This window comes from Solanum stenotomum, chromosome 2, assembly GCF_019186545.1.
Source record: "Solanum stenotomum isolate F172 chromosome 2, ASM1918654v1, whole genome shotgun sequence".
Taxonomy (NCBI): Eukaryota; Viridiplantae; Streptophyta; class Magnoliopsida; order Solanales; family Solanaceae; genus Solanum; species Solanum stenotomum.
In genome coordinates, this window is record NC_064283.1 from 29,146,557 (window position 1) to 29,172,520 (window position 25,964).

The 25,964-nt window shown below is 37.1% G+C and overlaps 1 protein-coding gene across 1 annotated transcript; it reads left to right on the forward strand.

Moving 5' to 3' along the window:
- The first annotated feature begins 21,937 nt into the window (after positions 1-21,937).
- On the forward strand, positions 21,938-23,277 carry LOC125855885 (uncharacterized). The gene is made up of 4 exons (XM_049535540.1): positions 21,938-22,275; positions 22,365-22,539; positions 22,750-22,924; positions 23,108-23,277. The coding sequence occupies exons 1-4, from the start codon at positions 21,938-21,940 to the stop codon at positions 23,275-23,277; spliced, it is 858 nt and encodes a 285-aa protein (XP_049391497.1).
- The last annotated feature ends 2,687 nt before the right edge of the window (positions 23,278-25,964 follow it).

Sequence of the window (25,964 nt, forward strand, 5' to 3'; positions counted from 1 at the left end):
AGGATGAATCCACTAAGCTTCACAGGTTCAAGTGTTACTGAGGATCTAGAAAACTTTGTTGAGGAGCTTCAGAAGGTTTTTGAGATCATGCATATTGCTGATGCTGAGAGGGTGGAACTAGCTGCATACCAAATGAAGGGTGTCGTTAGGATCTGGTTTGATCAATGGAAGAAGAAATGAGCTGAGGGTGCACCACCTGTGAGTTGGGCTTATTTTGAGGAGGCCTTCCTAGGGAGTTTCTTCCCCCAAGAACTGAGAGAGTCAAAGGTACAAAAGTTCCTCACTCTTAAGCAGGATTCTTTGAGCGTTTATGAGTACAGTCTGAAGTTAACATAACTTTACCGCTATGCTTTTGAGATGGTTGCTGACATGATAAGCATGATAAGTTTATTCGTTGCTGGGTTGTCTCGCATGTTAAGAAAGAAAGTCAAGGCAGCTATGCTGATAGGGGATATGGACATAGCAAGACTAATGATCCACATGCAATAAGTTGAGGAGGACAAGCTGAGGGATAGAGAAGAGATTAAGAATAAGAGGGCTAACACATCAGGTAATGAGTTCGGGAAGCAGAAGAATAATGCCAACCGGTCATCTTTCCAATAGAAACAAAAAGGACCTGCTCCATCATCTACTAGTGCACCTACACCAAAGAACAAAGGTGAGTACAATAGTCATAATTTCAGAGTTAAACTTGCCTATTCTCAAGGTAGTATGGCACAAGAGGGTAGTAAGCCTCCTGCATGTGCTAAGTGTGGCAGGAGCCACTCACGGATGTGTCGTGATGGATCCACTAGTTGTTTCAAGTGTGGCAAGAACGGTCATTTTATGAGAGAGTGTCGAAAGAACAGGCATGGTAATGGTAATGGGGAAATAAAGCCCAGTCTTCTTCAGTTTCTCCACTAGATAGAGATACATCTAGAGGATCAACTTCAGAGCCAGGCAGAGGAGGAAATCGTTTCTATTCTATTACTAGTTGCCAAGAGCAAGAGGATTCACCAGATGTTGTGACTAGTATGATCCAAGTCTTTGAATTTAATGTTTATGCTTTGCTAGATCCAGGAGCGAGTCTATCATTTGTGACTCCTTATGTTGCGATGAATTTTGATGTTCTTCTTGAGAATCTTCTTGAGCCCTTCAGTATTTCCACACCTGTTGGTGAGTCTATTCTAGCAGAGAGAGTCTATCATGATTGTACCATTTCCGTCAATCACAAGAGCACCATGGCTAATTTAGTTGAGTTAGACATTGTATATTTTGATGTCATTCTAGGTATAGACTGGCTTCATCCTTGTTATGCCTCAATTGATTGTAGAACTCGAGTTGTTAAGTTCCAGTTTCCTAATGAGCCAATTATAGATTGGAAGAGTAGTTCAGTAGTGCCTAAGGGTCGTTTTATTTCGTACCTTAAGGCGAGAAAGTTAGTTTCCAAGGGGCGTGTCTATCACTTAGTCCGAGTTAATGACTCTAGTGTTGAGATACTTCATATTCAGTCAGTTTCAATAGTAAAAGAGTTCCCAAAAGTCTTTCTAGATGATCTTCTCAGAGTCCCTCCTAAGAGAGAAATATACTTCGATATAGATATTCTTCCCAATACTCATCCTCTATCTATTCCTCCATATAGGATGACACCAACATATTTGAAAGAGTTGAAAGAGAAGTTGAAAGATCTCATAGAGAAAGGTTTATTCGACCAAGTGTCTCACCTTGGGGAGCTCCGGTCTTATTTGTGAGAAAGAGAGATGGTTCTCTTAGAATGTGTATAGATTACCGTTAGTTGAACAAGGTTACTATCAAGAAAAAGTATCCTCTTCCGAGAATTGATGATCTCTTTGATCAACTTCAGGGTGCCACTTGTTTATCTAAGATAGACCTCATATCTGGCTACCATCAGTTAAGAGTAAGGGAATGTGATATTCCAAAGACAGCTTTCAGGATCCGTTATGGTCATTATGAGTTTTTGGTCATGTCGTTCGGTTTAACTAATGCACCTGCAGCGTTCATGAACCTTATGAATAGAGTATTCAAACCTTATTTAGATATGTTTGTTATCGTGTTCATTGATGACATTCTAATCTATTCGAGGAATGAGGAAAATCATGCTAGTCATCTCAGAATAGTTCTCCAAACTCTAAAGGATAGAGAGTTGTATGCCAGGTTCTCTAAGTGTGAGTTTTGGCTTGAGTATGTGGCATTCTTAGGCCACATTATTTCCGGTGATGGAATTAAAGTTGACACCTAGAAGATAGAGACAGTGCATAATTGGCCTAACCCATATCTCCAACTGATATTAGGAGTTTCTTGGGGTTGGCTGGGTATTATAGAAGGTTCTTAGAGAGGTTCTCATCTATTTGTCCCCTTTGACCAAGTTGACTAAAAAAATAGTCAAGTTTCAATAGTCTGACGCTTGTGAGAAAAGCTTTCAAGAATTAAAAAAGTGGTTGACTACTGCCTCAGTATTGACCTTACCAGAAGGTACTCAAGGTTTTGTGGTATATTGTGATGCGTCCAGAGTTGGTTTGGGTTGTGTGTTAATGCAGAATGACAAAGTTATAGCTTATACCTCCCAACAGTTGAAAGGTCACGAGAAGAAATACCCAACCCATGACTTAGATTGGCTGCCGTAGTATTTCTTTTGTAAGCATGGTGTCATTACCTGTATGGTGTTCATGTAGATGTATTCACTGATCACAAGAGTCTTCAGTACGTGTTTAGTCAGAAAGAGATTAATCACAAAAATGTGGTTAGAGTTACTCAAAGATTATGACATGAGTATTCTTTATCACCCAGGTAAGGCTAATGTTGTTGTTGATGCCTTGAGTAGATTATCTATGGGTAGTACCGCCCATTTTGAGGAGGATAAGAAAGAGTTAGCAAAAGATGTGCATAGACTTGCACGATTAGGATTTTGACTAATGGATTCCACAAAAAGAGGAGTAGTAGTGATGAATGGGGCTGAATCATCATTAATGTCAGAAGTGAAAGAAAAGCAAAACCAAGATCCTATTTTGCTTGAATTGAAGACAAATGTTCATAAGCAAAAAGTAATGGCTTTTGAACAAAGGGGAAAAGGTGTATTGAGGTATCAAGGTAAATTGTGTGTATCAAAGGTGGATGAACTCCAAGAGAGGATCATGGAGGAAGCTCATAGCTCCCGATATTCTATCCATCCGAGTTCTACAAAGCTGTATCGTGATTTGAGAGAGGTATATTGGCGGAGTAGTATGAAGAAAGGTATTGCTGAGTTCGTTGCTAAATGCCCGAATTGTCAACAAGTAAAAGTAGAGCACCAAAGGCCCGGTGGTATGACTCAGAATATAGAACTTCTGGAATGGAAGTGGGAGATGATCAATATGGATTTTATCTATTTTGGTGATTTTTGATAGAATGACAAAATCAGCCCACTTTTTGTCGGTAAAGACCACCCATTCGGCAGAGGACTATGCCAAGTTGTATCTTCAAGAGGTAGTTAGACTTCATGGGGTGCCAATTTCGATTATATCAAATAGAGGTGCACATTTTACTGCATAGTTCTGGAAATATTTTCAGAAAGGCTTGGGTTCAAAGGTGAACTTGAGTTCTGCTTTACATCCTTAGACAAATGGTCAAGCAGAGCGCACTATTCAGACTTTAGAAGATATGTTGAGGGCCTGTGTGATTGATTTCAAGGGTAATTGGGATGATCACCTACCTCTCATTGAGTTTTCTTATAACAATCTTAGTTCATCAAGCCATGGGGAAGCTGAAAGTTATTCAATAAAAATTGAAAACAACGCAGAGTCATTAGAAATCCTACACTGATGTTAGGAGAAGGGAGTTAGAGTTTGAAGTAGATGATTGGGTTTACTTGAAAGTTTCACCCATGAAGGGTGTTATGAGATTTGGAAAGAAAGGGAAGCTTAGTCCCCGATATATTGGTCCTTACAGAATATCCAAGAGGGTTGGCAATGTAGCTTATGAGTTGGAGCTACCACGGGAGTTAGCAACGGTTTATCTTGTATTTCACATCTCCATGTTGAAGAAGTTAATGGGCGATCCTTCACTTATCATACCTACTGAAGATATTGGTATTAAGGATAGCTTATCATATGAGGAGATTCCTGTTCAGATTCTAGATCGCCAAGTTCGCAAGTTGAGAACTAAGGAAGTATCATCGGTCAAAGTTCTGTCGAGAAATAAGTTTGTTGAGGAAGCTACTTGGGAAGTTGAGGAGGATATGAATAAGAGATACCCACATCTCTTCGACTTCGGAGAAGTTCCAAATTAAGGTACTAATCCTTTTCTTGACCTTTATTTTAAGTTGGCATGTTGTATTTACATTTTGCTTGTGGGGTGTTTGAGCTAGGTGTTAGATGTTACACCTTAGCCTACTAAGAGTAATATCATTTGAGGACGAATGTTCCCAAGGGGGAGATATTGTAACATTCCGCTACTATAAAGACTTAGAATTAGAAAGAAACTGTTTTTGGAAATAATCAAATTTGGAAAGTTTGACGAAGTTAAGCTAAGTATGAGTTTTTGGTCAACTTCAAACGACCATAACTCCTAGCTCAGGATGATTTAGGTGTGCTACAAGGTACCATAGGAAATATCTATGAATTATATTTCCAATGCCGCCGAGTTTTCTCAAATTTGAGTTCGTATGAGGGAGATATGCCCATTTGAAGTTGGACTGTCTAAATAAGGAAAGTCAAAACCGGATTTTAGAAGGGTTATTATGGTCTTTTCACTACCCAACTAATAAAATTCATTTTTGGTAATTAAGTTGGGGTTTCAACTGATTGGATTCAGTTAACGCTTCATAAAAATAAGTTAGGGTTTTGAGATAAGAGAAAAGAAGAGGAGGAAAAAGGATAAGAAGCTTGGAATCGTCGAGTTCTTGAGGAATTGCTTGAGGATTTCGCCAAGGGTTGATCCCTACGAGGTATGTGAGATTACATAGTGTTGGTTTAGTTCACCCACGCGCCAAGCATGATTTATTCAGCGAAATTATATTCTTGAAAGTATAGAAATTGAGTTCTTGATGGATTTGTTTGAAGTTTCTATTGAGTTCTTGATTGTTTGAACTATTGAGAAGTTTCTTGATTTAAATTCAGGAAATTAGATGTCGTTTTGAGTAGATTCTTGCATACTTTGGTTATGTAGTCAAATATAAATGTTTGGGGAAAGAACCAATTGAATCTAGAGGGCTTAGAGTTGAAAAATGACCAAGAAAAATTGGAGATTTTCTGGGCAGGGGTCTGGGGAGCCGCGCCAGCCAGAGCGCCCCACTTTGGGTTCTGAAGTTTGGCCTCTGGGACGTCGTGCCAGCCAGTGCATCCCAAGCCATTGTCTGAAGTTATGGGTCTGGCGCCTCGCGCCACTTAGAGCGCCAGGGATGTCAGGTCTTCTACCCTTTCCCACTTCTTTCCGTACGAGTTCCCTTAAAACGTAACTATGTTTTCTAGTTGATTTTTACATTTTAAGGTACGTCTAAACAACATAAACTCATTCATAACATGAGATCATGAGCCTTGAATCCATAATTCAATTCAAGAAAAGTTAAAAGTCAAGTCAAGAGAAATTCATAGAGTTTTCCCAAGGTCTTTTACAAACATTTTAACTTTGTTTTAAGACTTGAGTTTTGAGTTGAGTAAAGAGTAAATAGTAAAGATTGAAGTAAATTTCTTCAAAAGAGTATATTGGGACTATGTATTCCCAAAGAGTAAATGGTTTCACAATTAAGCAAAAGAGGAAACTTTGATTTCCAAGAGAGCCTTTGAACTTAGTTTTGAGCAATTATCTTAAACCACATAAAGAAGTTATATTTTTAAACATAAGAGCTAGTATTATATTTTGGGAGTACTATTGAGCACCGATATAGGGGAGAGTTCAGACAACTCCCAGCCCCCATAAACCATGTAGCCATCATAGGTAGAAAAGGGTCATATTTTTAAGATGATTCTTTAGTGATTTTTAGCATAGACTAGTGGATCCACTTAGTAGTCAGGTTCTATACCCTCGGCAAGGTATAGGACGGCCCTGGCAGCGTGAGGCAAAACATTGTATCATCACAATAGCTCTTAAGTGATGATTGTCGGTTAGAGAAATTCCCATAATAGTATTTTGTATTCTTATATACAAAGATGTAAATTGTATTTTTATATACATTCCAGAGTTTATATTGTATCTTTGCATACATACAGAGTTACTATTGTATTTCTAAATAGACATAGTTGTTATCCATGTTTTAAAAGCTTTTCTTTATATTGTATTAATATTATTGCTTTATATTGAAATGAGTTTAGTTCAGTTTCGTTGAGTTAAGACCATGTTTGTTCTTTCAGTTCCCTTTTCAAGCTTATGTCTTGTTTTTGATTCCCCTCGCATGCTCGTACATTTAATGTACTGATGCCATTTAACCTACATCGGTTTATGATGCAAATATAGGTAATCAGGATCAGCATCCAACGTATCGTTGATTCTAGTTGAGCTTCAGAGTTTGTTGGTGAGCCTCCTTGCTTCCGGATGATCCCTTTTTATTCCTTTACAGTATTTTAGTTCATTAGAATGTCGTGGGTCTTGTCCCGACATCCATGTCATTTATTAGAGGCTTCACAGATAGTTAGTTAGTTCATTTATCACTATCTTGTTATTGGCTTATTTTGAATCTTGAGTTGCCACTTTGGCTAAGTTGAATGTTATTTAATACATTCTAAGTTAACTATTGAGCAGTTTAGTTTACTTTTTAAAGTATTTCTATCATAAGAAAGTCTTCCGCTAAGATTTAAGTCAGGCCAAGGGTTCGCTTGGGGCCATCAATGGTTCTTGAGTGCCAGTCCCGCCCAGGGTGTAGGCTTGGGGTGTGACACTTTATCCCAAATGAATATCCTATCTTTCCTAATCCTACATTACAAGACAATGACAAGTCCTATTTGATCCCATTTTTGATGTTCTCATATAAGTGGATACTTACACGAGGGCCAAGCATATGGTATCTCAATCCCATGCATTGAACATCTTTCTGAGTGTGAGTGAAATCTAAAACGTCCTAAGATTAGAATACTTCTATTATTTAGAGTAGGACTGCATATTTTGCGAAGGCACTTGAAACATGAGGATATGAATAATTTAACCCCTTAGTTTATGCAAGATGAACTGATCTTGTAAATGCCTAAGTATGTTTGAGGTACCATTTGAAATTATAAGATTACTCGAAGTTGACCTCAAATTTATCTGAAAGTGATTTAAGCTGATTCATATGTATAATACTAATAGTGGGTACTAACTAAAGTCAAGACATTGTTGATCATGAATTAATTCTTTTTTGAAGAGGTCTTTTTTCAAAGTAAAAAAAAACAATTTTAAGTTTAAAACTATGTTATAACAGATTTTTGCTATGGCAAGATACGTACAGTCCTACAATGGGGCTCGGTCTAACGAAATAAATTTTTCATAGCTATGAATGATCAAAATTGTCATTTTTTTTATATAGAAAAAAATCCTTTTTCATATTTTCACAGGGAAAAATAACCCCTGGTTGCATATAGGGAACGATAACCCCTATTTTGTTTTCATGTCTTCACATGGCATAATAACCCCTGATTGCATGTAGGGCACGATAACCCCTACTTTATTTTCATGTTTTTATAGGGTAAAACAATCCTTGGTTGCATGTAGGGCATGGTAACCCCTACTTTATTTTCATGTCTTCACTAGGTACAACAACCCTTGGTTGCATATAGGGCACGATAACCCCTATTCTATTTTCATGTCTTCACAAGACACAGTAACCCATGGTTGGATATAGGGCATGATAACCCTTATTTTATTTTCATGTCTTCACAGGGCAAAATAACCCTTGGTTGCATGTAGGGCGCGATAACCCCTACTTTATTTTCATGTCTTCATAGGGTACAACAACCCCTATTTGCATACAGGACACAATAACCCCTATTTCATTTTCACGTCTTCACATGGTACAACAACCCCTGGTTGCATATAGGGCACGATAACCCTATTTTATTTCATGTCTTCATGGGGACAATAATCCTTGGTTGCATGTAGGGCAAAATAACCCCTATTTTATTTTTTATTTTCTTCATGTATTCACATGTCACAACAACCCCTAGTTGCATTTAGGGCACAATAACCTCTATTTTATTTTTCATGCCTTCACAGGGCACACCAACCCCTGGTTGCATATAGGGCACGATAATCCCTATTTTATTTTTCATGTCTTCATAGGACACAACAATTCCTGGTTGCATATAGGGCATGATAACCTCTATTCTATTTTTATGTCTTCACAGGGTACAACAACCTTTGGTTAGGGCACAATAACCCTTATTTCTCTTTTCTCCATTTCTTCATAGGATACATTATCCTCATTGCCTTTCAGGGCATACATCTTCCTTTTATTTTTATATTACGTCTTTATTGGGCACAAAAATATTATTCTTAAGCCCCATATAGAATTTTATAAATTTTATTAATAACTCACAAAAATTTTCCTAGTGCAAATTGGGGCAGAAAAATTTGTTTCGTTTGGTTTGTTTTGTTTTCACGACATACAAGTTTCTATAAAGTACATGAATATGAAGTTCAAAAATAAGGTGCTCTTTTTAATTAGAGAAACAAAGAATGTTAGTTATCAATGAAATCTAGAGTCTCTTTCGAACCATGTAACAACTCAGCATATTAGGAATCATCTTCTCATCATTCTAATCAAGAGAACAAAATTCAACAATATTCTACAAACTGTCATTTGGGGGAGTGTCAACAACTTGATCCAAGATCAAATTTTGAGATTAAGGTACCCGCCAAAAGAAGGCGATGTGATAACTGAAAATCCAAAGGAAGACTTGAAGAAAGAGATTCAAGACAAGCAGAGTAGATATGATTTTGTATTCTTCCTTTTAGTCTTATCATTTTCGATGTAATAACAGGAACCACGAACTGGAATCTCGACGGGACATCACTCAACTCTCCAAGACATTTTTCATCTTTGTACCCACTTGAACTACACGTGACCTGATTCTCTTATAACCCGAGATATATAGGCTGCCCAAAGCTAGGGCTCAGTCACACTCATTTCCTTGATCTATTTTCTATTTTTTAATAAATGGTAGGCCAAAAATCAGGCACACTGTTTATTTCTTTGCTAGAAAACTCTTCATATTCCCAAGCAAAAAGGGGCATCCCGTGAACACCTACTTTTTGACCAAACCCAAAGTGATATACCTTTAGTATTTAAATATTTACTTTGGATCTAAATTATCCATTTTTCATTTTATCTTATTTTAATATGTTCATTTTTTTAAAAAAATAAATTGAAAAACAACAAAAAAGTTGAATCAAATTTTAGGCTAAGTTTATTTTCTATTCATTCAAAAGATTATTTTTTTTAACAAAAATATATGTTTTTATTTTTATTTAAATAAATGAGTTAGTTTTTTTTAATTATATTTTTGTACTAGCTATTTCGCTTTTCCTATACTTTATTAGTTCAAAATAATAAGTTCATATTTTTATTATTATAATTTTTATATACATTTAATTTATATATAAAAAAATAAACCTAAAAACTACCAACTCCCTAAAACCTTTATCCCACTACTCCCCATGAATAACACAACTACACCACTCTCACCCTCACATATCGTTCCTATATATACATCAGAATACACACACAATCAAAGAGATGACAACAACAAAAAAAACCCACACGGAAAAAAGAAATAAATAAAACAATCTGCAAAAAAAAAGAGGAAAAAAATTAAAAAGAAGCAATATCAAACCCATCCCACATACAAAACTCATTCATCTATACTACAACAGACGATACATTCGCGAAAAGATGAAAACAACACGGTAAATATTGAGTTCGAGGTTTGCTTTCATAATTCATGTTGTGGTATTTTCTTTGTGAATTATTTTTCACAAAAGGTAATACTTGATCTTCATTATATTATTTGATTTCACAATTATATAAGACATGACTCCAATGTTATAAAGTTGTTCAAATTTTGTGTGTTTTACTTTTATGTTATAATATGAAATATGTTGAGATTTTTATATGTCAAAATTTAGATTAAATTTGATATAGAAAATGCTTATTTCTTGCACACTCAAAAGTCCAATTTTAATTTCTTTCATTGATTGATTCGCATATTTCTCTCTTGTTGATGTTTAAATATTATTTGTTTGGGTTCATATTTGGCTTTAGCATCACCGATTTACTGTTTGATAATAGTTATACTAACAAGAATTAATAACTTTTTTTCATTTTCATGCTTGTTTATTTGATGGCTAGTCAAGTGTGCTAAATGAGCCAATATTAGTTTACGTTTACGTAAAGTTTAATATTCTAGTGATAAAATAGTGGCCAAGATGTAAAATCTTTGAAAATTAACGTAGAAGTCTTGAAAAAAATATTTGATAAAAAAAAGAGTTTATAAGTTTCTTTAAGAATTAAAGATATAGCCAAAATGTGGCATATGAAAAGTTTTAAAGTTGAAACTATTTTTAGTATTTTTGCATGACCAATAATAATAATAATAACATGCAAATATTAGGATCTAAATCATTTTAAACTAATATTAGTTTTTTAAATATAAATAAATAAATAATTTATGTAAAGATTGGAAAGCGTTGCTACCAATACACTACACACTAATAAAGATAAGACAGTTTTAAACAATTTAAAATAAATCAAAGAAGGCAGGATATAAGTAAATTTCTTAAGATTATAAGTATAATATATCCAAAATTAAGTCAAGTCATATACAAGTTGATAAAACAACTGTGCTAGAACCACGAGACTCGAGGGGTGCCTGATGCCTTCCCCTCGGTCAACAAAATTCCTTACTTAGACTTCTAGTTCGCAGACCAATAAAAAAGGAGTCAACTTCCTTTTGATTAAGGATCTAAATAAGGTGACTTGGAACACCAAAACTCAATTCCAAGTGGCGACTCTATAAAATAAATTACCCCTTTTTGAAATGTCACTTTAATTGGAAAAACTCTATTTTCAAAATAATTTTGGAAAGAATAGGGGTGTGACACCAGTCATGACTCATTTTGAATCGTGACAAACTTGGTTCATAGCTTTATGTTCGGTGATATCCTCACACAAGAACAAGTCTAGTAGACTCTTGTGGAACGGTACAGGGACACCAATACTTTTCTTCGAGAGGCTATAAGACTTTAGGAAAACTCATTTCCTTCTTTCTTTCGTGCTATTACTTGAATCCAATTAGTATCTAGGTGATACAAATTGGTATCTGACCTCTTCACTATAATTCACATATGGTAAGATCTAGAGCAACAACTGTGGTAACATTAATACCAACAAGAAAGGATGATTACTTGGAAATAGGCATGTTTCCCCAATTGACTACATGGCCTATAATGATTAGTAAAAAGTATGAATCTCTTTATTAAGTTCTTAAGTTTAAACCTTCAGTCTTCAAGGGTACTGAATGTGAAGATGCTTATTATTTCCTTGTTGATTGTCATGAACTTCTTCATAAGATGGATATAGTGGAGCGATTTGGTGTTAAGTTTGTGACATACGAGTTCAGGGAGATGCCAAAATGTGGTGGTGGCCTCATGTTGAGTACCAACAAAAAATGGCACCACATGTGACTTTGGACAACATTTTCTAGCTTCTTCATGGAGAAGTATATCCCTCAGACTTTGAGGGATATAAGGAGAGATGTGTTCCTGAAAATAGAGTAAGGAAAGATGTCTGTTACAACCTATGAGGCAATATTTCGTGCCTTATCCAGGTATGCTACTCAGCTTAGCTTCAATCCAGAAGAGCGGATTCACTTCTTTGTGAAGGGATTGAGGTTAGATTTGCAGATTCTAACTTTATAGGAGGTTGCTTCAGTAAAATCTTTTCAGAAAGTGGTTGATTTTGTGGTTGAGGTAGAAGGGGTAAAGCCAGATGACTTTGCCAAGGTGACAACATTCAAGAAGTTTAGGCAAGTTTAGTGTTTCTACTCTTATTGGTCATTCTGTGCTAGTTGAGAAGGTGTATAGGTTTTGCCTTGTGACTTTTGTGGAGAGAGAAAACTTATGTAGATTTGATTATTCTAGAGATGGTTGAATTTGATGTAATTTTGGATATGACTTGGCTTTCTCCAAATTTTTCTATCTTAGATTGCACTGCTAAGACTGTGACCTTGGCCAAGCCTGGGATATATCCGCTGGTGTGGGAGGGTGAATATATTATTGCCCCAGTTCAGATTATCTCTTTTCTTCCTGCCAAGAGATTGGTGAGTAAGGGTTGTTCAGCTTTCTTGACACATCTCAAAGATGATACTTCCAAAGTACCTTCGATTGAGTTTGTTTCGATAGTGCGTGAATTTGTGGATGTTTTCCCTGCAGACCTGCCTGTATGCCACGAGACAAGGATATTTATTTTTGTATTGACTTGGAGTTGGGGACTCGCTCCGTTTCCATTCAACCTTATATAATGGCCTTGATTGAGTTTAGGGAGTTGAAGGACCAACTTTAGGAGTTGTTATATCCAAGTTTTGTTAGACTGAGTGTCTCTCCTTGGAGATAGTTTTCGGATGTGCATAGAGTACAAGCAGCTGAACAAAGAGATTATTAAGAACAAGTACCTCATTCCTCGCATTGATGACTTGTTCGATCAATTAGAGGGTGATTGTGTCTTCTATAAAATTGATTTGAGGTATGGGTATCATCAACTGAAAATACGGGCAACGGACGTGCCAAATACTGCTTTTGAAATAAGGTATAGGCATTATGAGTTTCTAGTAATGTATTTTGGTCTTACGAATGCCCATGCTGCTTTCATGAGCTTGATTAACAGAATTTTTAAATCATAACTGCATCTCTTTGTTATTGTATTTATTGATGATATACTGATCTATTCAAAGAGCGGGAAAGAACATGAAGAGCATCTGAGAATTGTATTGGGATTGTCAAGGGAGAAAAGGCTTATACCAAATTCTCCAAGTGCGAGTTCTGACTCGATTCAGCTTCCTTGCGGCACGTGGTTTCTAAGGATGAAGTGATGGTGGATCCCCATAATATTGAAGTAGTGAAGAGTTGGGCAAGGCCCACTAATGTTTCAGAGGTTAGGAGTTTTGTTGGTTTAGCTAGTTACTATCGTTGGTTTGTCAAGGATTTTCTTCCATTGCTTCCCAGCTGATCAATTTGACCAAGCAAAATGTTCCATTTGTAAGTCGAATGAGTGTGAAAAGGATTTTTAGAAACTTAATACCTTGTTGACTATTGTTGCGCCCAATCGTACATGCAAGTGTATGTGGTCATTCAAGTATTGAAGTAGCTCTTATTAAGAGCCAGGTATCGTACCCACAAAGACTCATGATTACAATGATTTGATTTTTCCAATACTTTCAATTAAACACAAGTGTTATCAAGGTTACAAGATTTATTGATTTTATAATCTAAAATTTAAGTAAAAGCTAAACAAAAGTGATTCAATTTCTAAGGGTTTAAACAATGATTGGGTGAAGTCCAGGGTTGTAGCTCACATCAAGAATCATGCACATTATCTTGTAAAGTGGATATTACAGGGTTAAATGTATGATTTGTCTCCCGACCTCTAATCGCCTACAATTAAAGGCAACCTAACTACATCGTTGAGCAGGGATATGTTGAACCTATTACCGAGCATTACGATTTCTTCCTGTATAATGACCAAGCAAGGTCTCTAGGTATATCCCTATCCTAGATACAAATTAACTCTAATTCTTAAAAGAAAATCATGCTCCTCATGCCCCACATTCTATAATTTTATTCCTCTCCTGAGTTCAATTTAGACAAGATGTTTATTTAAATGGTGATTAGGCATGAAATACGAAAAGCAAGAACACAAGAGTGATTCATATGATAGTTAATGTCAATCCATAAAACTTCAATTATGTACAATCATCTTGTAGCCACAGCCCAAGAATTGGGGAAATTAGCTACTCATAATAGGAATTTCGATCAAGCAAAGTATAAATATCATAAATAGATCGAAAGTAGAAGAGTTTAGGAATGAACCCTAAAAACAGATGAAATAGCTCTCCAAATCGTCGTTCTTGAAAACCCAGAAAAAGAATAATTAATAAAAAACAACTGAGTCTATTTATAATTAAGTCGAAATGGCCAAAATTGGTAAGTAAGGGGGCGACGCAGAGCTGCTGTTCAGATTCGTTTTATGGCAATCAACTCATCTCCGTGACACGGCTACTCCACAGACCACTCTGTCTCAAATACTACTTCACGACCAAAATTAAAAATCCCTCTCCGCATACGGACCCTTATGTTTCCATTTCAAATACTCGATTGATAGTAAAATCCCTCTCCGCGACGCGTAGAGGATATGAATCCTTCTTGATCTATATTTCTTCATTATTTTCAGCTTGGATCTGTTCATATTTCCCAACGCCTGTTTTAGTGCTTGTTCCTTCATTTAACTCACCTACACAACTAATCAAGTTGGACTTGACACGACTATAAATTAACTTAAAACGATTCCAAACTTGGTTTGAATGCAGGTATTATTTGGTTCCTAGGCATATAAATATGCCTAAGAACACTACCCCACACTTAGAGTTTTGTTCGTCCTCGAACAACTTTCTAACTAATCCTAGACCTAGACTCCCTACTCTGGTATTTGTGCATCTGCCACTTCCTTTTTATGGATCTTTAATCAGTTCAAACAAGCATGTTCTCACTCAGAATAGGCCTTGCCCACTTTTCATACATCATACAACTCAAGTACTGACTCGACAACTTTTTGCAACCAACACATTCAATTTCATGTGCACCATTACTTATCACCTATATTTCATACAATAAGTGTCCCTCACTTAAAAGAATAGTCCGCACACTCAACTCATCAAATAGAATATAGTTTAAGGACATTACAAACATAACACGCTCTCACTCAACAAATACATCATACATGCTTGCATTGAGAACCATAAGCTTGCCCATAATGTACATCTCCACTAATTAAGCATGCTTTGTCCAGAATCAAATGGGACTTTACAGGTTGTAATGTAAGCTTGAGACTTTTTCTTTCCTTTGGTCCCCCTTTCTGCATATTTTCCCACTAGTACTTCCAACCTCTCCCTTATTTTCTACACATCCCCTTATATATATATATATTGACACTTAACAATAGCCACCCTCAACTTATAGATTTCTCTCGAGTTGAGGAGCACATTGTCCTCGTAAGGACCAGGGCCATTATTAAGGTACGCTTCGAGACATCCACCTTCAACTTAGGCTTTCAACCTTAGTCGAAGTGCACAATGTCCAAAGGACCAGGGCCAATCACAAATTTAGGAACTTATGGGGAATCATTTTTCTACCTCTTTCCTTTCTTCCCCACAAAACCAAGCATTTCCACCCTATTTACTCTTACCTCTGTTTTTCACTTTTTCATCTTAACATAGTATATTAGGGATTAATTTAGGATCAAAACTGACGGTATCAATAAAAGGGATTCGGCTCAATTAAGTAGGTTAGAACAAAATCAAGGCTAAAAGGCTTAACGGGATTATACTAGGGATATTTTATCTAAGAAGGCTAACATTTACCATACAAATCAAAGAAAGTCGATTATCATCTGCTAAACAAAACAACACCCTTTATTTCGCTTCAATAACATGTCAGGCAAGTTCTATACTAAAATGCATTACATGGATACAACAATAACTCACCGCTCATGGCACACGTTCTAATCAAGATGGATTAGTCACATGCAACATAATCAGTTGATGTCAAAGGTTCTATTTAAGCATAAGTTGTAATTATTAAAGTCAAATACAAGAGTTCAAATGCATTCATATATCAATTTCCCAACATGCTTTCATACAATATCCTTACGAAATTTCAAGCTTCAACACATACCAAACCTAAGACTCAATAATGAAATTTTCCCTTAAGACGGTCGACATCCATCTATCATAGGGCAATGCGACTCAACTACGACGACTGACTCGATCCTTAAAAGACAATTTTTTTTTGTATTTTGTATGGTTCAAAGAGATTCTCCTTGGACAAAGAACAAAAAACAACCTCCAAGGAACCCAAATAAAAACATAAAATAAAAGACAGACATATGACACTACTAGTGTTCACTAATATATACAAACCAGAGATAAATTCACCCCCACCCTACACTTAAACATTAGCATTGTCCCCAGTGTGTCACAAAATCACAAAAATTAGTATAGAGGTAAGGTGAATCACTCCCTGATCAGTCCTGCATAACATCTCCCCCGTCAGCCTCATCACCGGCCTGAGCAGGGTCAACCCGATTATCAGAATCGGAGTCCACGTCCGAGCCAGCGCAAAACCTATCCTCATCGGTCGGTATTTCATAGTCCATCGACTCATGAAAAGCAGGACCAATAACAAATAGGGCCTTAACATGTGCATTCAGGGGGTATCTTCTTTCTACTTCGCTTAATTGCATGTCAGTCGATGGCCGGTAGCCATTTTGGTGGCGCAACATATCAAGCTTATACATCCGGGCCATAATCTGCACATCACGTCTATGACGATCCATGGTAGTGAGTGTTGGGCCGAACTCATTGTCGGGCCCCTTAGTCTTCGTGATAACTATCGGCGTTGGGAACAGTGGTGCCATATAATCTAAGCTCTCCTCCGGGACACCTGCAGCATGACAAATGCTAGTGATGATACCACCAAATGCGTACATGCTCCCTTTATGCACTCGGGCCTTTATCATGGACGATTTCAACACAGCCCCGATATTCAACTCTGTGGGCGTCATCAAAACGTAGACCAAACATACTCTATCCCGGGTGATGTTCGTGTAATGCAGCCTCGGTATCAAATAATACATCATAATTTTAAGCCAGACTCGAGGCTCCCTGAGCATGTGCGCATAATGAAGAGATTGGTGACATCTATTCGCGCTGTACTTAGTTCATTGCACCATGGACTGGGGGCCACAAAATGTGTGTAGAATGGCCCGGTAAGGTGGGCAAATGTTCATCCCTATGAGCACCAGTGGATCGGCCTCCGGTGACATACCAACTATGTCATTCAGAACCGCTGGAGTGAGAGTCACACCCATTCCCCGCACTTTTACAAAATGGGATCTCAATTTTGTCGCCAATTAGTGTAGAACTGTCGAACCATGTGAAAGTTGCACTCACTTGTCTCCGCAAAAATTCACTCTATTGCAAGCTCTTTGATACGCCTCAGGATTCTGGGAAACTCTCGTGCCAAGCTATCAGTGTCAATACACACATCAGAGAAATATCTAGCCTCGATGTGCTTCTTCCACCACAGTTTCCCTTCCTTGACCACGATTCGCAACCCGAACCGCCTAGTTTGACCCTTGGGTACTGCAGGTGTGGGAGGTACATTCCCCCAGTGCAAACACACTTCCTCTGGATCGAGGTTGCAACTTTTTTTCCTGGTCGTTGGGTGCCTGACATGATTGCCTGCAAACAAAATACAATTCAACCTAAGCAAATTACAGGACAGTGATAAACATGGGTGGTGTGCAAACACCACCCCACACTTATTTCAGAGCATTATCTAGCCTAGGTACTTAGACTTCCCAAAGGAGGACACACACAAACCAACAACAGAACAACATACTACCCCTTCAAATGTCTCATGGAAGCACCAAATTAGTAATCAAGTGCAACAACTTCCATTCAAGGTTCCAGATGGCACAACTCACAACTTCATAATATGAGATACTATTAGTGCTACTCAAGAATTCACACAACCAAACTAGATCCATGATTCATGTAATAGCAACAAAGGTAATTTCTACTCAAGAATTCAAAATACTACATAAAATCCATGAAACAAACAATTTGATTTAGTCCACTAAATCGAATCCAGCACATACTTTGTTCATCTAAGCAAACTTTACCCAAAAAAACCCGCATAAAATCAACAATAGGCGATTTCTACTCAAGAATTCGAAAGCCCCATTCCAAAGAAACCCACACCACTTCCTTCCGCTACAACTCACACCTTCTACCTCCCATTAACAAATGTCAACCAATTAATTGCATCAACCCATGTCATCAATCATCAATTAAGCAAAAGGAGAACATAAAACGTACCTATGAGATTGAAGAAGATGAGTTGGGTGATGAATAGGCGAAATCCAGTCCGATTTTCCAATAGAATCCAAAAATATCGCAAGGGAGAAGGGGATGGGGAAACTTGTGCGCAATAGGAGAAAGGAATTTTGGGAGAAATAGGGGTTTGGGGACGGACATTTGGGGTTTAAAAGAGACTTGGGTCAGGTCTTTGGTAAAGGAAATGGGTAAAACTCATTTGTTTTAATGAAAATCGAATATTACTCATCTGGTCCACGACGCGGCTGTGCTACGGACACTTCTGCCACGCAAAATTAATTAAGTCCCAATGGAATAAAAATTTGTCGCCAAGCTCCACGACGCGGACGCGTCACGGAGTCTTCTGCCTCTCGAAAATACTTAAATTCCCCACAAAGTCAAATTTTGAGTTCCCCTCCGTGATGCGGCTCCCTTACGAAGCTTTCTTATTTTTGATGAAAAAATTACGTCTCGTCGAACCAAAAATCCAGGCAGTGTTCGCGACACATGCACGTTACGGAGGGTTCTGCCTCGCCCTGGAAAATTAATTCCTATCGAGGTGAAAATTACCCCAGCTCTGCGACGCGCACAGGGTGTCAATTCTTATTTCTTGCACATTTGAAGCACAACACCCATTAGTGAAAACACGATGGGTTGCCTCCCATCCAGTGCCTAGATTTATAATTCTGATGACTTCCTCCATGTTGTGCATTTCCTACAAAATTTACAAAATCCATATTCGCACCACATACCTCTCCATTATGATCTCCTCCGCAAATTTCACACCAAGTGGGTGGTTATTAGACTGGATTCACCTGAGATGGTTGTTGTCCCAGCGAGAGGTTGTTGAAGTGAGTGTTCATCATGTTTTACATTGCAGCAATTTGTGCAGTTAATGAAGTCACTGCATCTACCTCCAAGATTCCAGCAATTTTCTGTATCACAAGTTTAGCTCATCCTCCATTCCACTCGGGGTTCCCTTGTGAAATCCTATTAAGCAAGGTAAACAACTCAACATAAGTCTTTTCCAAAGCCTTTCCACCTGCAGCTGAATCAAGTAAAATCTTGGTGTTAGGCTCCAATCCTTCAATGAAGGTATGGACCAATACCTCGTTAGCTTGATGATGGTGCGGGCAGCTCAATAACATCGATTTGAACCTGTCCCAATCCTGGTACAAGTTCTCTCCTCCTTTCTGTCGGAAACTCAATATGTCACTCCTTAACTTAGCTGTTTTCCCAGATGGGAAAAATATAATAAGGAATTTTTGTGCAAGATAGCCCTATGAGGTAATGGAATTAGCAGGCTCAGAATTCAACCATTGTTTTCTTCCCCTAGCAGAGATAAGGGAAATAGCGTGAGACTCACATAATCTATGTTCACTCCAGCTGGAGTGTAAGTATCACTGATCTCAAGGAAATTCTGGATATGAACTTGTGGATCCTTGCGTGATAAATCAGTGAACTGTCCGTTAGTGTGCAAAAGTTGCACCATACTCTGCTTCAGTTCAAATCTTCCACCAGCTTCAAGTTTCTAAATGCATGAAGTCACATTGGTGGTAGATGGGATTGCCACGTCTCTTACTTTCATCTCAACCATTAGTACATGTTTTTCTTGCTCCACTCTTGCTACATGAGTTGTTGGTTCACTAGCAACAAGAGGGACTGGGTAAGTGAGTCGTCTTTGCCTTCTCCGGTAATGACCGAATGTTTTCGGTTCAGCTAAAGGCTCTACCAAGTCTTGATCATCTTCCAGTTTGAGAATTCAACACAACCTACCAAATGTTTTGCTACGATCAAGTTATCAACACGTGTTTTTTAACTTCAGAAATTAGACAAATCAAATGCTTTCTAATTCTAAAGTCCCTTGCAGCGGGGCACAAAACTTATTGCGCCAATCGCACATGCAAGTGTACGTGGTCGTTCAAGTATTAAAGTAGTTCTTATTAAGAGTCAGGTATCGTACCCACAGAGACTCACGATTAGAATGATTTGATTTTTCCAATACTTTCAGTTAAACACCAGTGTTATCAAGGTTACAAGATTTGTTGATTTTATAATCTAAAATTTAAGTAAAATCTAAACAAAAGTGATTCAATTTCTAAGGGTTTAAACAATGATTGGGTGAAGTCTAGGGTTGTAGCTCACATAATGAATCATGCACATTATCTTATAAAATGGATATTCATCAACTATCGAATAAATGATTACAGGATTAAATGTATGATTATGGTCTCCCGACCTCTAATTGCTACAATAAATGGCAACCTAACTACATCGTTGAGCAGGGATAGTTGGACCAATTACCGAGCATTATGATTTCTTCCTATATAATGACCAAGCAAAGTCTCTAGGTATATCCCTATCCTACATACAAATTAACTCTAATTCTTAAGAGAAAATCATGCTCCTCATGCCCCACGTTCTATCCTCTTATTTCTCTCTTGAGTTCAATTCAGACAAGATGTTTATTTCAATGGTGATCAGGCACAAAATACAAAAAATAAGTACACAAGAGTGATTCATATGATAGTTAATGTCAATCCATAAAACTTCAATTATGTACAATCATTTTGTAGCCATAGCCCTAGAATTAGAGATATTAGCTACTCATAATAGGAATTTCTATCAAGCAAAGTTTAAATATCATAAATAGATCAAAAGTAGAAGAGTTTAGGACTAAACCCTAAAAACAGATGAAATAGCTCTCCAAATAATCATTCTTGAAAACCCAAAAAAAGAATAGTTTATAAATAAAAATTGAGTCTATTTATACTTAAGTTGAAACATCTAAAACTGGCAAGTAGGAGCGCAACGCGGAGTTGCTATTTGATTTTTTTTATGGCAGTCAACTCTTCTCCGCAACTCAGCCACTCCACAGACCACTCTATCTCAAATACTACTTCACGACCAAAATGAAAAATCCCTCTCCGCGATGCAGAGAGGCTACAGACCTTTCTGTTTCCATTTCAAATACTTGATTGATAATAAAATCCCTCTCCGCGACGACGAAGAGGATACAAATCCTTCTTGATCTTCATTTCTTCATTCTTTTCAACTTGGATTTGTTCATGTTTCCCAACGCCTGTTTTAGCGCTCGTTCCTTCATTTAACTCACCTACACAGCTAATCATTTTGGTTAGTATAAATGCATTCAAAAGACCTGACACTACTATAAATTAACATAAAACGATTCCAAACTTGGCTTGAATGCGGACATTATTTGGTTCCTAGGCATATAAAATATGCCTAAGATCAACGACTACATTGATCTTTGCCCTGCCTATGGAAGGTAAGAATTTTACTATTTATTGTGATGCATCTTATTCTGCATTAGGTGCAGTGCTAATGCAGGAGCGAACTAATTGCCTATGCTTTAAAGCAATTGAAAGTACATGGATATAACTACCCCACTCATGATTTAGAGTTGGTTGCATTTGTAATTGCATTGAAGCAGTGGAGGCATTATCTATATGGGGTCAAGTGTGAAGTGTATACAGATCATCACAGTATACAATATGTTTTTTACTTAGAAAGACTTGAATTTGAGGAAGAGGAGGTGGATGGAGTTGCTAAAAAACTATGATGTTACTATTCTTTATCATCCTGGAAAAACATATGTTTTGGTTGATGCCTTGCGTAGAAAAATAGGGAGCATAAGTAGTTTAGCCCATTTACGGGTTTCTAGATGCCCATTGGCTAGAGAGGTTCAAACTTTGGCTAATGACGTTATGAGGCTGGAAGTAACTGAGGAAAGAGGATTCTTGGCTTGTGTGGAGGCAAGATCTTCTTTTCTTGAAAGGATTAAAGAAAAACAATTTTATGATGAGAAGCTGAGCTAGATTCGTGATATGGTTTTGCAAGGAGAGACCAAGGAGGTTGTAATTGATGAGGAAGATGTGTTTTGGATTAAGGGGAGGGTGTGTGTGCCTCGTATTGATGATTTGACTATAACTAATCTTGTAGAGGCTTACAATTTGAGCTACTATAAACATCTTCCTGCAACCAAGATGTATTGTGATCTTAGACAATATTACTGCAGGAATAGAATGAAGCATGACATGGTTGACTTTGTTGCCCAATGTATGAATTGTCAACATGTAAATTACAAGAATAGAGGCCTAGAAGAATACTTCAGAGAATACCTATTTCTGAATGAAAATGGGAAAGACCTGCAATGGACTTTGTGGTTGGTCTTCCAAAGACATTGGATAAGTTTGATTCGATATGGGTGATTTTTTACTGGTTGACTAAATTTGTGGGCTTCATTCTGGTCAGGGTGACTTATAATGTTGAGAAGTTAGTCAAACTCTATATCTACAAGTTTGTTCAATTACATGGAGTTTCGATTTACATATCAGATAGAGTTACACAGTTTACTTCTAACTTTTGGAGGACCTTGCAGGCTGAATTAGGTACTAAATTGGATCTTAGTACCACATTTCTCCCTCAGGCATGAGAAAACAATTCAAGTGCGGAAGGATATGCTTCATGTGTGCTTGATAGATTTTGGTGGTCATTGGGATTAGTCTTACCCCTGACAAACTCTTTGTACAACAATATCTATCACTCAAATATTGATATGGCCCCATTTAAGGCATTATATGGGAAGATATGTAGGTTTGCTATTAGTTAGTTTGTTGCATTTGAGGTGAGACCTTAGGGTACTGGTCTATTGAGAAAATTGTTAGAGAAGGTGAAATTCATTCAAGAGAAGCTTCTAGCATCTCAGAGCAGACAAAAGAAGTATGCAGATAGAAAGGTCAAGGACTTGGAGTTTATGGAGATAAAGCAAGTGTTGTTGAAGGTTTCACCCATGAAGGGTGTGATGAGGTTTGGTAAGTGAGGTAAGCTTAGTACTCTGAAGTATATTTTGTCGTTTGAAGTTCTTAAGCAAGTTGGAGAAATGACCTATGAATTGGCTTTTCCTCTAAGGTAGTCAGGAGTGCACCATATGTTTCATGTGTCTATGTTAAAGAAATATCATGGTGATGGAAATTACATTATTCGTTGAAATTCAGTCTTGGTTGATGAGAATTTGTCTTATGAGGAGGAGCCTGTAGCTATTATAGATAGGGAGGTCCACAAGTTGAGATCAAAAGAGATTGCAGTTGTAAAGGTCCAATGGAAGAAGCCACTTGGGAGAATGAGGATGATATGCACGAAAGATATCCACACCTTTTTTTATTGATTCAGGTACCCTTTCTTACCCTCGCCTTCTTTGATCGTTCGAGGATGAACGATGAGTAAATTGGTATATGATGTAACGACCCGTTAGACCTATTTGATCACTAGAATTGTTTTGACTCTTTCCGTAAATTTTAAATCAGAATCTTGAACTATTCGCTTAAATACGGTTATTTAGCTGGAAGGTATTTATTAAATAATTATTTTCTTATTAGTTGGTAGTTAATGGGCCAAGTCCATAATTTATTTAATACCCTTACCACATGGCCCATGTGTAGGGAAAAAATAGTGGAATTTAATAGTTATTTATTTGGTAGTTCACAATTATTGCCCTAAATAATTAAAAACAAATTGAGAAGATGACTTACCTGTAGAAAACGAGAGCAACCGCAAGTCTTGCTCAAGTAAAACTACTGTTGGAGTTTAATGTTGGGTTTGGTATGCTAATTTGTAAGAGAGAGGACAACCTGTAGAAAACGAGAGCAGCCGCAAGTCTTGCTCAAGTAAAACGTAATTTTAGTTTGAATCTATGGAGGAAAGGGTGAGTCCTATTGGTTACTTTTGATAAGGTTTAGTCCCTCCCTATTTACTAATGATTGAAAGATGAGAGTGGTGGGTTGAAAATAAATTGAAATTGGAAAGATGCACATTGTTAGTTATGGTGCAGTTATTAAGAGTTTAACATAATTGTCGCCACTGGTTCGTAACTAATTTGCTTCTATTTTTAATTAGTATAATTTTGTTATTATATTATAAACTAAGTTTGATATATTGAGATATATAATTAAATATTAGGTGTATTGTATTATATGAATACCATTGAATTTATGGAAATTTGAGGATTTGAGACGTAATCGTAAGTTTGAAAATTAGGAGCATATGAGACTTTATATAGTAGCTGGTATCAAAATTTTGGAATTTGATTATAGATTTGGGTATGTTTTTGAGTCTAGGCTAGATATATAGTAATATGGATATCTACAGACATTGGACAAAAGGAAAAGCATTGGGGAATTAGCTTACTTGACTTTTATTTTTCGGTTGAGGTAGGTTATAGTCTGTTCTATGTGACAGAGAAAATCCTAATAGTTATTAAAAGTAATTGACGTGATATTGTGAAATTTTCTATGTACTTAATTGTTATGGTTAACACTTAGGAGAAGATTTCCCCCTTTCCATTCTAAGATAGGTTCATTCCGTACCTTGAATGTGACCAATCGAGTCTTACAATCTATGGAAGCACAACGCGAATGAAGAAAATCCATCCAAAGAATAACATCAAATCTAACATGTCAAGATCAACATTAGTGTCTCTATGAGAAATAAAAATAGGGTTCTTGATAAACTCGTTTAGCAACAATAGAATCACAACAGGTCTAGAGACAGTAAAGGGATTAGAAAAGATTTTAGGACCAACATCAATCCCATGGCCACATAAGGAGTAACAAATTACAATGTAGAAACCGAATCAAGCAAAGAATATAAACCAAGATAAAGACTTACCCATCACAGCATCCAGAGAACCCTCATGTTCCTGTTGAGTCTGAAGACCATAAAACCTATTCAGACAAGGAGAACCCAAACTAAAACCACTAGGATGAGCATCTCTACCATCTCTTCCCTTATTAGCAAGCAATGGGCAATCTCTCATCTTATGGCCACTCTTCCCACGACCAAAGCAAACATCCTTAATGACTAAATATTTTCCTAAGTGACTCTTGCCACAGTTTTGATGAGCTGGAATAGAATATCGATTCCCACCACCTCCTTGAGTCTTAGGGTTAGAGTGTGTTAGACATTCTACCCTTGTTGAACTTTGAAACTGAAACATTAGAAGAACCTTGACTGGAGAAATTTTATCGGAACTGAGGATGACTAAGTCCACCAGACCTAGACTAAGAAAAGTCACCATCACTAGTCCTTGTCCTCTTTGACTCCCTAGATTTTTCTTTTAGCTTTTCTTCTTTAATTTGTTGGGCATGTATCATCAAACGAGAGATATCGATCTCTTAATCAACATGGTCGTACGACACTCTCTTGACTACCATTTCTAACTCACCCGACACAAACTTACTCATCCTTATCCTAGAGCTGGCAACCTAGTCGGGGCATACTTAGCTAATTAAGTAAACTTCAAAACATAGTTTTTCACACTCATGTTCCCTTGATGAAGATTAATGAACTCAAGTAACTTTGCCTTTCTCATCTCAATGGGAAAAATGATCAAGAAAATCCCATTTGAATTTCTCCGAATCAAGAGGACCTGCATCAATAACCCTTTTTTCCTTCCATTGGTTGAACCAAACTTGAACAACGCCCTTGAGTTGATAAACAGCCAATTTTGTCTTCTCTTCCATTGAAACTCCCATAATTTCAACTATCTTATAAATCTCATCAATGAACTCTTGAGGATCCTCAACTTTCGACCCATGAAACTCTGGGGGATTCATTATAGTGAAGTCTCATACCCTTATTATCATCGTACCAACAATTGAGTTCACATGAGAAATGACCTCTCTATTAGCTTGGGTCATAATAGCTTGAGCCAATACATGAAAAACCACTCAAAATTCAGCATGAGTCACTTGCTCGGCCAAAAGATCGATCGATACTTGAGGAACATCGGGCTCTTCATTTCTTATTATGTTAGCTTTTTGAAGAGGCATATCCTGAAAAGCATCGGACAAAAGT

What these genes read in the sequence shown, in the direction of transcription:
- LOC125855885 (XM_049535540.1), top strand. Translation starts at nt 21,938, where the DNA reads ATGGTTTTGCAAGGAGAGACCAAGGAGGTTGTAATTGATGAGGAAGAT. An exon ending in GACCTGCAATGGACTTTGTG is followed by an intron (nt 22,276 to 22,364) that starts GTTGGTCTTCCA and finishes CATTCTGGTCAG; the next exon opens with GGTGACTTATAATGTTGAGA. An exon ending in GAAGGGTGTGATGAGGTTTG is followed by an intron (nt 22,925 to 23,107) that starts GTAAGTGAGGTA and finishes GTTGAAATTCAG; the next exon opens with TCTTGGTTGATGAGAATTTG.